The sequence below is a fragment of the Psilocybe cubensis genome, chromosome 1, assembly GCF_017499595.1.
Source record: "Psilocybe cubensis strain MGC-MH-2018 chromosome 1, whole genome shotgun sequence".
Lineage (NCBI taxonomy): Eukaryota > Fungi > Basidiomycota > Agaricomycetes > Agaricales > Agrocybaceae > Psilocybe > Psilocybe cubensis.
Genome location: NC_062999.1, coordinates 3,776,683 through 3,788,703, shown reverse-complemented (window position 1 = coordinate 3,788,703; position 12,021 = coordinate 3,776,683). Strand labels below are relative to the sequence as shown.

The following is a 12,021-nucleotide window of genomic DNA, read 5'->3' as shown; positions in this document are numbered from 1 at the left end:
AATTTTATGCAACATGAAACTGCTGCTGTAACCTCTGCAAAACTTGAGTAATCTGGGATGTTACCTGGGGATTATAATCATGAAATTCATAATTGGTCTTCAATCAGAAATCATTCAATTGACAGGTGAAGGGATGCTTATAGCATGAGCAGATCGGGCTTGATGTGATAGGAAATTTAAATAATTGGGCAAGGAAATTCTCCGCCGTATTGTTTGGTTGCCGGATTTTGCATAGATAACAGTTTTAGAAGGAACCTTGTTTTTTGGATGTGTTGTAGCCTAGTGGAAGATATATAGGACGCGGAAACTTCATCTCAATGTGCGAATTGGCTTGGATATATCCAAGATTCCAGCACTATAGAGAGATCCAGAACAAAAGAGCACGGAAATCATCTTGTGTTTACATTGGGACTCGGATTAATTGAACCAAAGATAGAAGTAAAGCAGTAAAGATGGGACTGGCTATTGCTGGCGCTTATTTATATCCGCAAACAAATTATCATTTTTGACTCTGGATTTTCTGGTTATATGTGCGTGGTTATTAACGATGCAGAGGAATACAGTTTGGAAAGCAATTTCTGGACTATATTTCTTTGATAAACCGTCAAAAACATTCCAAACTAGATCTAGACACACAAGACGTGTACCTCATTCATTAGCAGTGTGATCATTCTCAAACTAAATATGTTGAAATCAATCATTTAATAATATACGACATAAATATGTACGACACTATGGTTCCTCCTAAAAAAACAGCGGGTATCGCGGTTCTCCTTGCCCAGTTAAATTTACTGTTCATCGTCTAAGATATAAAGGAGCCTTCTGTGACCTGACCTAACACACAGTCCTCTTGCTCAAACCATTAAACCTCAACAATGCAGCTCCCAAAAATTTCAGTTGCTCTTCACGCATTAATTGCTGCAATGATGATGACTGCTGTGATTGCGAACCCAGTCTTTGCCCCTGAAGCTACACGTAAGCTTTACTCAGAGTCAAATACATGTATGTGGATGAATTGTTTTTCTGATAGTTTTTTTTTTTCACAGGTCCTCCAGGACCAGGATGTACGCACATTCATTCATATCCATATGCTATTAGTTATTCATGAGCTGAAAATGATGTCCTAGGTGCCTGTGGTCCATGCAGTCCCCGTAAAGCTCCAAGCTGCGACTGATCGGATACTGATTTGTGATTGAACCCTCTTTTGATGAACAACAACTAAGAAACGCGGAACTGGGAGAAATATACAGCAAATTTTTTTAAGATGGAGGATAAGACTTCAGAGAAAAGGCCAACTTGGACACGTTGTATAACACGTATACACAATCCTTAACTTCAATTTATCATCCTGTCAAAATATTTGTGAGCCTTATTCGAGTGATCAAGCTCTGAGTCCTTAGTGAGTCTTGGGCTGTCATTAATTCAGAGACGATATTCATGGGCGAGCGCGTATGTGATAAAGGCTACCTTTTTAAGTTGATGGAACGACTTTGCTGGTGCACATTCAAGTATACTGCGCACGGGAACGGAGTCGCAGGGGTGAGTCATAGAGATAGTAAATCTGCGGAATATGATGGTAGTAGTCACACTCAGCCTGGATGGACTCACATATCTCTGAATTCCTTTGATGTATGTACCAGCTTGAGTCGCCTGTCATTCAAATTGATATATCAAAGAGCCGTGACTAGTGTGTGTCAAATCCTACAGCACAGAATTTAAAATGTATGAAACTAAAGACAAAAAAATCTAGCCTCGAGGTTGAAACTCGCCTGCAGTGCAGACGGGCGCTAATTTTTGCACGATGTGATAGATTCCAGAGATGACAGATCCAGAGAAGCCAGAAGCCTTGGCAAATTACAGACCCAGAATAAAACGGATATCCAAAAATGGAAATTGTGCCCAAGAAACCGACATCTTTTTGTCGTGGTGTGTTATGCAGCAGCCTCCAGAATTCGCTCAGAGATGGCCCCTGGTTTCGAAAATCCGCAGGATCAAATACACATACACCTCTCTGTCACTGCACACTCGCCCTTCCTCCTCCTCTCATCACCGATACCGATACCGATACCGATCACGATAACGACAACAAATGTCCGTGCGACAGGACAAAGCGACGACTGACCGCTTCGCGCGTACGCTCCGCGAGCTCGTCAAGCGCCCCGAAAACAAAGTCTGCGCGGACTGTAAACGCAATGGTCAGTGAACAATCCCTATTTCAGCGATGGTCTAGCACCCTAGATTCTCGACTTATGCGCTGACTCTTATGACCCCCCCCCCTCTCCCGCACCACGTAGATCCACGATGGGCGTCCTGGAATCTGTGCGTCCGAGTCGTGCCTTGTTCTTTCGTGTGGCGTTGTGTCTGATATGATACTCGATGGCGATATTCTTGTATTTATAGGGGCGTTTTTCTGTGCATTCGATGCTCGGGGATCCATCGAGGGATGGGCACACACATCAGCAAAGTCAAGTCCGTCGATCTGGACGTATGGACGCCCGAGCAGATGGAGGTGCGTTTGGTTGTTGTAGCTTCCTCCCGCGGAGGGTGTTTTTACGCTAAAAATGACTGTGTTTTTGTTTTTTTGTTTTTTTGAATTGATAATGTTCTGCAGTCGATTCAGAAATGGGGCAATCATCTGGCGAATTTGTACTGGGAAGCGCATTTGAAAGCTGGGCATGTGCCTCCTGAACAGTGCGTCGGGTTCTCTCTTTCTCTTCTGTGTTCTTTCAACATGTCTAGTCCTCATTATTCCGCATCCTACTTCACTTCACTTCCGATTTTTCCTTCATGTCTAATCGATAAACACCGACTGATCCATGTCTGATCTAGCAAAATGGAATCTTTCATCCGATCCAAATACGAATCGCGAAGATGGGCGATGGACGGTCCTCCACCAGCCGATCCCTCCGTGCTGGATACCACCGGCGGCGCAGCCGGGTCATCCGCGCCTCCCGCACCTCCACCATCAGTGCCAGCACCAGCACCAGCACCAGCGACGACGCCCACGACGCAGCAGACCCGCCATGCTCCGACAGCCAGCTTCTCCTCCCGCGCCGCGCCCGTCATCACAAGGCAGCCTCAAACGCACCAGCTCCTTTCGTCCAACTACACCTCCAATCGGCCGACAGGCGCAGTCCCCGCACAGCCCGTCCAGCAGGCACACGCCACCCCCGCGCCAGCGCAGGCGCAGGCGGCACAGCCTAAATCCCTCGAAAACGAGCTCTTCTCGCTCGACTTCCACGCGCCGTCTCCGGTGCAGAAGACGGCTGTGGCGGAGCAGCCGAAGAAAGACGTGAAGCAGGATATTTTGTCGCTTTTTTCTGCGCCCCCTCCGGCTGCTGCTGCCGCTGTTGGAGGTGCTGGATTTGGAGGCGCGTTTGGGAACCAGGCGGCGCTTTGGGGTGGTGTGCAGGTGCCGCATGCTCAGATGCTCCCTCAACAACAACAACAACAACAACAACAACAACAACAGCAGCAGCAGCAGCAGCAGCAGCAGCAGCAGCAGCAGCAGCAGCAGCAGTTGTTGTTTAACCAGACACAGCAGTGGGGCGGAGGTGGTGCAAGTGGTGCTGGTGCTGGTGCTGGTGGATGGAACGGTGTGGGTGCAACAGCGCCTATTTTACCTGCGCAGCCTAATGTCTGGGGCACACCTGCCTCGTCGTTGTCGCCACAACAGCAACAGCAGCAGTTCCAGCAGCAGTTCCAAATGCAGCATCAACAGTACGCGCAACAACAGGCACTGCAGCAGCAGAATAGTTTGTTTAATACAAACGCTGTGTGGGGCGCGCCTGCTGCTGCTGCGACGCCGGCGGCTGGTAGTGGTATTCCTGATCTGTTTGGATCGTCGTCGGCGTTTGGGAGTACCGCGCAGCCTGCACAGCAGCAGCAGAAGACGGACGATGTGTTTGGTGATATATGGGGTGGATTCAAGTAATGCCTGGCATTTTCGCATTTTGTCCGTGTTTCATGTGTGCACACACATTCTCTTAATTGTTTGTTTTTCTTTTTTTTCCTTTTCTTGTTTTGTTTGTTCGTAATGGGTTGTTTTTTCTTTCTTCCTCTTTATATATATCCGAATGTTATACTCTTGGCTTTTTTGCGTCTCTGACTTTTTTTCGTGTTTGTGTTTAATGTGTTAGCATTGTGTGGATTCAAGTTGGTAATTTCATTTTTTCTCGATTTGTGGTTTTTTGTGTGGTGTATACGTTCATGCACGTTTTGGACGGCTACTTAGAAGAAGATTTCCGTCTCGACCTGTGTAGGGTCATTCATCTCCCTTCAAGCTTTCGTGATGCCCAAATCCTATGAAGAAGACCAACCATCAGCAACCTTTCAAATCGCCAAAGCACAACAAAAAATACCGACCTTGTCAATCAACTTGCGCGCAATAGGGTGGAACTGATCCCGAGCAGCGATCCACTCCTTCCTCGCAAACTCAATATCAACCTTTCCCACATCGCGCAAGACGGGCCTGCAGAACTTCATCCTGCCCTTGATCACCCCGGTGCCGTCCTTGCCCACGACCCAGTTGGCAGCTTCGACCGCGAACGTTTTGGCTGCGTCCGAGGTAGGGTCTAAGAGCGCGACGCCGTAGAAGCGCAGCCGGATTTCGGCGTTGGGTGTGCTGGATACTTGGTAGAGCGAGCCGAGGTGTTCGATGAGGGGAGAGGGCAGTGCATCGTAGGACTGGAGTTTCTCGAGGAAGGCGACTGTGAAAAGGTCGTTCGTCAGTTCGTTTGTTTGCTTTTTTTGAGCTTCTTATTATTCAGCTGTGGGTGTTCTACGCACCGATCTGGTTCGAGTTGAATCCTTTCAGATCGTCTTCGGTAAAGTCGAGATCTTTGACGGACTTGTCCCGCGCTTGGTCCCACCTCTCTGCGAGCGACCACGCCGCCTCTGCTAATGTCAGATCGTACACCATTTTCACTGGCAGCTCGGTGCCTTCGCCGTACAGCCAGCCGTCCCAGTCAACGTCGTCGAGGGCGGCGATCTTGGACTCGTCGGCGTCGCGCCAGTACTCGTAGAGGTGCTCCTTCCATTCGGCGGTTGTTATGCTTTGCCCCATGAACTTCTCGACGTAGCTTTTGACGTAGGGCAAGAACACGTCGAGTCCGCCGAGGGTTTCTTCTGCACTCACGCTTTTATATTAGAATGCGAATACATGCAGAGATGAAGAGGACTCACCGAGGTGCAGGATGAAATTCGCACCCTTTTCGTATGGAATGCTGCTGTATGCGTCGTCGGGATCCTCGCCCTCCTCAAAGGCGATGACGAGCCTCTGGAACTTAGGCCGGTCCTCGTAGTCCTTCAGCGAGTCGTACAGCGCCTTGGACCCGATCACATATGCGAAGCCGCGGGCGGCGGGGGAGTGCAGTTTCTCCTGCAGCACGCGCTCGATGTACGTCGTCCAGCCCTCGTTGAGCCAGAAGTGGGAGGGGTTTGCGTGGCTTTGGGGTCAGAGTGGGTCAGTTGGGGATGCTGGACGGGAGGAGAATGGAGAAAGGACTTGCGTGACGCCGTTTCCGAACCATGAGTGGGTGAGCTCGTGCACGACAACGTCGACGAGGGTTCTGTCCCCGGTCAAGAGAGCTATGCAGTGGTCAATCGATTGTGATGTATTTGGATAGAGGACGCTTACTTGGAGTCAAAAAACTCAGGCACGCGTTTTCCTGAGTGTAATCTCAGTATTAATCTACACCAAACATAGATGTGCGTACCATGCCTCCATATGGGAAAGAAGGTGGCAACACGAGCAGGTCGTACACCCCGAATCGATAGGACGTGACGAGCTCCTCCTCCGCTGCCAAAAACCTTGGGAGACCAATCTTTAGACTTGACATCGATGTTTCATACAAGAGCATCCATACTTCGTTGTGTCTTCGCTAAACTCGTAGTACGCGGCTTCGATCGTCTCGGGTTCAGCCCAGATACCACTGGTCCATTGTTTGCCTTCAGGCGTTTTAAACTCTTCATAGAGGACGTTGCCCACTGCGATAGCAATCAGGTACGACGGGATTGGTATGGGCTGATACGTAAATGTGTCAAGGCAATGATAGCAAACATGACGACGCGACCAGACAAACCTGATCGTATGTATAGGTCACAAGGTCCGTTCCTATTTCTTTGCCATCGTGAGGGGGCCCGTCGGATGGTGGCGATATACGTATAGCAGAGAGCAGTACTGGAAGTACAGCAGTGACTTTTGCGGAGTATTTCTGTTGTTATGAGTGTTTCAGACCTCTTCTTTGCCACGGTATGGATGTTATTGCTCACAATTTTGTTTCCAGGAGTGTCTATAAGTCAGGTTATCAGTAAAATTAGTACATAGCACTGCGAATGGACCGGCATGTACCTTGAAGAGGCGCAAGGGAGCGCGCGTAGATAGGCTGACACTGGCTGAATAGATAAGGGAACTTTTTTCCTTGCGTTTGACTTCGTTACAACATCAGAAAGAGCACAGGAACGACGAAAGAATAAGCTCACTCCTTGTCCAACCATTGTAACGCAGTGCAGTCTTGGGTGGTTCTGTAGTAAACCTTGATGGTGACCTTGGCTTCTTCTTGCAAACCTCCGGGAAGAACAACGTGCAAAGCAGAACCTGTGACTGGATCCTTGGGATCAAGAGTATACTTGAGAGATGGAGTTGGTCAGCCAGACGCGCTTGCAGCATATCAAGGGCTCATGGCACCTGTGCGGCTTGTCCGTTAATGGTGATCGCACTGATGCTCAGATCCCCGGTATCAAAACTGCAACAGATATATAAGCATACGATAGTCATGTTGGTCTGCAATACGCACATAGCCTCTGTGACTCCAGTTTTCTTCACTATCATAGTGTGAGTCGCACTGCCCGAGATAACTTGTGTTTCGAAATCGACTCTCCATTCAAAATCGACATGTTCAGTTGCGATTTCGGTGATATTGGATCGAGTTGCTGTATCGACTGTTATGTCTGCCATTTTCTCTGTGCCCGTGGGGTAAGGCTAAGGAAGGAAGAGAAAGAATCCACGCAGGATTTTAAGCTGATCGACCTGGGACTTCATGATCGGCATCGCAACCGTGGTTTTAATGATGGAGTAGATTAGATTGTTAAAATAGGGGCTATCGCCGCGGTATCATCCTAGATCAAGACAAACGTAACCTTGTTTGTTGCTTCTTGTCCATCCAGCAGCCGTTTACTGTATTTCATTAAATTCAAAAAAGGGTTCTCATGAGTTAAAACATCCTGATATTAAACGCCGTGCTTTGCTTCTGCTACGAGGATTATGATTTCTCTGTATCGTAGGTGCCCTGGTAGTCATACGAGTTTCTGAGCGCAACCTCTTCATTCCATGTGAGAGATAATTTCTGTAGTAATGTCTCGTCACCCTTGCGAATAAACTTTATCCAAGATGTTCCCCTTATGAACCCAGGAATCTTGAACTCAAAATATTCCAGAGTGGGAATGCTCTTTCCATACGAAAGCGCAAACGCATCTTCTTCCGTGTAAATGGAGTTAGTGCCACAGTATTTGCGGTCATACTTGTAGGCAACGACTGTCAGGCACCGGAGTTGCATTGCTCCGAGAGCACCTGGTATATCTTTACACTGAAATCAACATTCAGTCACCAACCAAAAGTTGAATTTAAGCACGTTCTGTACTCACAAGTAAGTTCCACTTGGCTTCGGATCTGATTTGAAGGTTAACGCTCATATAAATCATGTTAGGAAGGGAGGATCCAAACTCCTTCCACCATGATAATGGCCTGATAAATCTCTGCCTGAAAACAATGCACTTTAAGTGGGGTGCAATCATTGATATCCGTAATGGTTGTGCCTCAGCGGAAACCCTGTCTTTACTCCAGTCATCGCCAATGACGACGCGAAGTACGCGGCTCCTAGCTAAATTGTGCTTTAGAATATGGTAGATTTCGCTATAAGAGCCCGAAATAGACGTAAGGGATGGGAACAAGATGTTGGCGGAAGAAGGTCTGATATTATGCCGAAGGCACGAGACGTCTGTTTGGATATCAAGAAAGCGTACCGCTGGAAATGCACTTGCCATCGGTTTTATTGGCATTCCATCACCGTGTATTGCAGCGAAGACGACATTAGGAAATGTGACTTCCGCCGTGTTTGCCCAGCCACCGTCGACATTCATAAAAGAGAAGAACGCCAGTTCCAATGAGATTAAATGGACTCTGGATAGGTATAACAGACGCTTCACACCATCCCCGGCCACAACCAAAATGTCCGAAACCCACTCTTGTTTGCCAAAGAGAATAAGTTGCTTTAATTTTAAATTGATACTGTCGCCCATCATGTCTATCCCCCCCGCTATAGCCTTTGATGTTTCCGGGCCTATGCCTTTAAGCGTAAGAATTTCTAGACGCGGGAGACTCAGCAAAGCTTGCGCAAATTGTGGAGACGGTTTAATAAAGTCATCGATGTCGTAGGCCAGACTGAGAAATGTAAGGAGGTTGGGCATAAAACCCAAAGCCTGCGTGAGCAGCTGTGTCCAGGCTGCACTTGGATTCCTCTCGGAGTATTCGCTGTCGGTTACATATTCACAGTAGCCCCTTGTTCGATTAAGTAGCTCAAGATTCCGAATGTACTTCCCTGGGCCAAAAGACTCGGGGTGAGACTCTGCATTAAATTTCGATGCATTGACAATGATGAAGCTGCAAAAGCTGATAATTTGGTCGTCGGTACATTTGAGATAGACGGTATGCAGTAAGTGGGGCATTGCAAGATAACGCATACGGCTGGAAACCCGAGAGGCGGCGGCCAGGGTTGAGATAGAACATGCACCCAGAATGAGAGATAGCGCGTCGTCATGAAGAAAGGCGGGCATTCAGGTTAAACGTTGGTGAGCGTAGATGGAGCAAGAGCGGCATTTTGATAATTTTAGTAGTTGGGGTTAGGTTAGCCCGGGTGTACATGGGTGCCACATTTATTCTCACGATCAAGTGCATGGTCCGTGCATTTAGTGTGCATTTCGACTTAGAATCGTCGAGCAAAAGTAAGTTAGCAACCCTACGGGCAGCTCTTCCCATCGCTTTTTCTGGATATTCAATATTTTGTGAGTGACTAGTAATTTCTGTGATGCCAACATCCTGAAATCACCAATTCAGTTCTAGAACCAACAATTTATTTGTTATGAACCTCCATAAGTACGTATTTTCTCTGAGTAACATCGATTCAACGCTCACGGAGGCACCGCAGAAACCATCAAATATGAAACTTTCCTCTCCGTTACTCAAAACAGCTGGTTTGCGCACATTACATATGCTGACAATCTTGATTAGCAGGAAGTTTACAGCGCATATAATCATGCGGTTCAACCCCTTCTCCTCCCGAAATGTTAAGGATTCTATTGGGCTTTATATCTCTTCCAGCGTGGTAAATTTCGATTTCTACTTGAGAATTATCAATAATAAAAATCCCAAAGAGAAAAATTACCCACCGTTCTTTGCACCCTTTGATCTACTTTGGGTTGACTTTGGGTTAGATGCGCCATAAAGTTGGAATAGAAGCATTTCCTAATGCCACGGTTTCTCCTGAAAACCAGGATTAAGCAAAATTTGGTATTTTTGCTTGAGAGCTTAGGATCTCCAGAGTCCAGACGGATTTCCTTTTGTACCTGTACGGCCTTCTGAATTTTGAGCTCACGTGCTCTAAAGTTGATTGAACCCGCGTGAGAAAGGATCTATCTCTTGATTCTCTAAACACCTTACTCGTCCAAAGACTTAGTCCTTCTGTAGCAGTGAAGGTAATGCCGACGGAGATTCGACTGTCTATCATAGGTATTTGTCAATTTTATAGGATATTAAGGTTGATGAAGAGAAATCCAACCAATCGCTGACGCTTTTCAGGGGCTCCAAGAAGTGGACGAACAACATTTCGTGAACGACTGGTTAGTAACATACACTATGTTATCGACGCTGTAGCCCACAAAACTTCTAATCGATTTATATCCAGAATGACTATGTATACATTAGGAATAAAGATGGACAGCGTTTCCATTTCATAGTACAAGAAGCTAATACCGAACCATCAACATTGTTAGATGGTTCTGACGCTGTTCTGATCACTTTTGCACTTGACACAGACTTCAAACAAACAGTCCTTCACTATGCAAAGTTTATCTATGACAACTATTGGGAACAACGTAAAGCGTTTTACTTCATTGGCACCAAATTGGACGCTCTGGATGCAGGATTAGACATTGTACAATATCCCGAGAGGGAGACAACAAAGATTACGATGTACACTTATTTATCCACCTTCTTTATCGACAATCGCAGTAAAAGTGACCTCGGTCGATTATGTTCCTCTTTAGGTAAGCTCCCGTCTTGTCTACATGCACATTAGCCTTACTGACACTCATGATTAAGCGAATTTCAAGTACCCCATAAGACCCTCAATCGGATCCTCTGTGAACAAGTTGTTTTCACATTTACGGTCAAGACTCTGTGACCTGATTGCCATGGCCTTTGCCCTTCCGGTTCCTCGTGATATCAACAAAGATGTATGTCACTTTCCGGTAGCCTTCTACTCTCTAGGAGGCTTAATTTTGTTATAATTCAGACACCAGATCCTGATGATTTTCCGGCCATTCCAGATGACGATACGGCCTGGAAAATGATTGATACACCCGAATCCATAGACTTCAATAATCATATTGCATCATTTGCAAATTCGTTGTTCCGCTCAGCGTTCACCTACAAAGTAGGGCTGACTCTAGTGTTAAAACGGCTCCACCGACTCGAAAGATTCAATACCATTTTTATTCGTGCATATACCAATATCCCAGTTCCACAACCTCGTTACCGCCACTTGAAAGAAGCGTTCATCACTGATTTCATTCCTGGCCGGATGCTTCTAGAGTGTTGGGACTCACTAACCAAGTTTCAACAATTCCGCATTGCATGCACTCTCCGACGGTATGTTTCCCAACTCCGAAGCATTACGAGTGAGCGACCTGGGAGTATCGAACATGGACACGTCAATGGTGCGCTCTTTTCCGACCCCAGTATATGGAATGGGCCCTTCCGTGATGTCGAAATTTTTCGCAACTGGGTAAAGCACATTGCTTACTATGACCGAGTTAATCTTGTCGAGGGATTTCGCAGTGATTATCCCAACGAACCACCACCACCTGCTCCTCCGATGCCGCCGATTCCAGATGACACGGACTGGAAATTGAGCCTCGCACATTGCGATATCAGCCTCAGCAATGTCATACTTTCAGAAGACGGCGTGCTGTGGCTTATTGATTGGGCATATACGGGGTTTTATCCACCTTGGCTAGAGTCCCACGCAATGAAGAGGTACACTGAGGCACCTGATTCTTGGAAGCAATGGATCTCCTTCATTACTGATTTTCCATCCAATGTTGACGAGCTTTGGGCTCATATGGATTATTGTGTATCTCTATACAGTTCGTTTGATGCTCCACGGGAGGACTATTGGCCACTTTGGCCGGAACATGAGATGAGTAACTGGTGAAATATATTCATTCGCATTATAAACAGTCGATAGTGTTGGTTCAATTTGTCCAAATACTGACTAGGTACTTTACTTCTCGGCCGTACATAGGACAGTGTAATGCATTTTTTACGAGGCGGATGGAAAACAATTATGAACGACCCATGAAAAGCTAAATGGATGCGTTGGAAGCACTGAAGGTTGACTTAAGATCATACAAGAATTAGGGACATGCAATCCTACAGGTTTTCAGAGTTTTCCGGCTGAATGAGCGAGTCATCCGGCATTACTATGGGAAAGATGTAGACATTGTCATATAGGGTCAAATCATACGCTTTTCTGAAATTGTCTATGTTGGTCGCGGATGGCGCCCATTTATATACAGAGCCTACACGTGGGTCCCAGATATCCTATGGTAGGCCTTTGGCATTATGTTGGAACTGACGATCTGAGCAAGGGGAGATGGGGAGAAGATCTGCATGGCAGCCTACTGACCATATGACGCCATGAGGTGTGTGGGAATAATGGTACATAAACACGACCAAGCAACGAG

The 12,021-nt window shown here is 46.8% G+C and overlaps 4 protein-coding genes across 4 annotated transcripts; 2 read left to right on the top strand and 2 right to left on the bottom strand.

The window, feature by feature from the left end:
• Nucleotides 1-2,089: 2,089 nt before the first annotated feature.
• JR316_0001285 (uncharacterized protein) lies at nucleotides 2,090-3,934 on the top strand (the record flags this gene model as incomplete). The annotated part of the gene is made up of 5 exons (XM_047887095.1): nucleotides 2,090-2,195; nucleotides 2,295-2,319; nucleotides 2,401-2,509; nucleotides 2,612-2,691; nucleotides 2,830-3,934. The coding sequence occupies 5 exons, from the start codon at nucleotides 2,090-2,092 to the stop codon at nucleotides 3,932-3,934; spliced, it is 1,425 nt and encodes a 474-aa protein (XP_047754841.1).
• A 344-nt stretch (nucleotides 3,935-4,278) lies between these two features.
• On the bottom strand, nucleotides 4,279-6,958 carry JR316_0001284 (Leukotriene A-4 hydrolase; the record flags this gene model as incomplete). The annotated part of the gene is made up of 14 exons (XM_047887094.1): nucleotides 4,279-4,302; nucleotides 4,366-4,709; nucleotides 4,789-5,127; nucleotides 5,185-5,447; nucleotides 5,511-5,589; nucleotides 5,639-5,669; nucleotides 5,718-5,811; nucleotides 5,868-6,025; nucleotides 6,084-6,215; nucleotides 6,274-6,293; nucleotides 6,353-6,432; nucleotides 6,484-6,629; nucleotides 6,689-6,746; nucleotides 6,798-6,958. The coding sequence occupies 14 exons, from the start codon at nucleotides 6,956-6,958 to the stop codon at nucleotides 4,279-4,281; spliced, it is 1,929 nt and encodes a 642-aa protein (XP_047754840.1).
• Nucleotides 6,959-7,262: 304 nt separating this feature from the next.
• On the bottom strand, nucleotides 7,263-8,739 carry JR316_0001283 (uncharacterized protein; the record flags this gene model as incomplete). Its single annotated transcript, XM_047887093.1, has 2 exons — nucleotides 7,263-7,586; nucleotides 7,645-8,739. The coding sequence occupies 2 exons, from the start codon at nucleotides 8,737-8,739 to the stop codon at nucleotides 7,263-7,265; spliced, it is 1,419 nt and encodes a 472-aa protein (XP_047754839.1).
• A 476-nt stretch (nucleotides 8,740-9,215) lies between these two features.
• JR316_0001282 (uncharacterized protein) lies at nucleotides 9,216-11,489 on the top strand (the record flags this gene model as incomplete). Its single annotated transcript, XM_047887092.1, has 5 exons — nucleotides 9,216-9,380; nucleotides 9,854-9,894; nucleotides 9,980-10,320; nucleotides 10,376-10,509; nucleotides 10,569-11,489. The coding sequence occupies 5 exons, from the start codon at nucleotides 9,216-9,218 to the stop codon at nucleotides 11,487-11,489; spliced, it is 1,602 nt and encodes a 533-aa protein (XP_047754838.1).
• Between the last annotated feature and the right edge of the window lie 532 nt (nucleotides 11,490-12,021).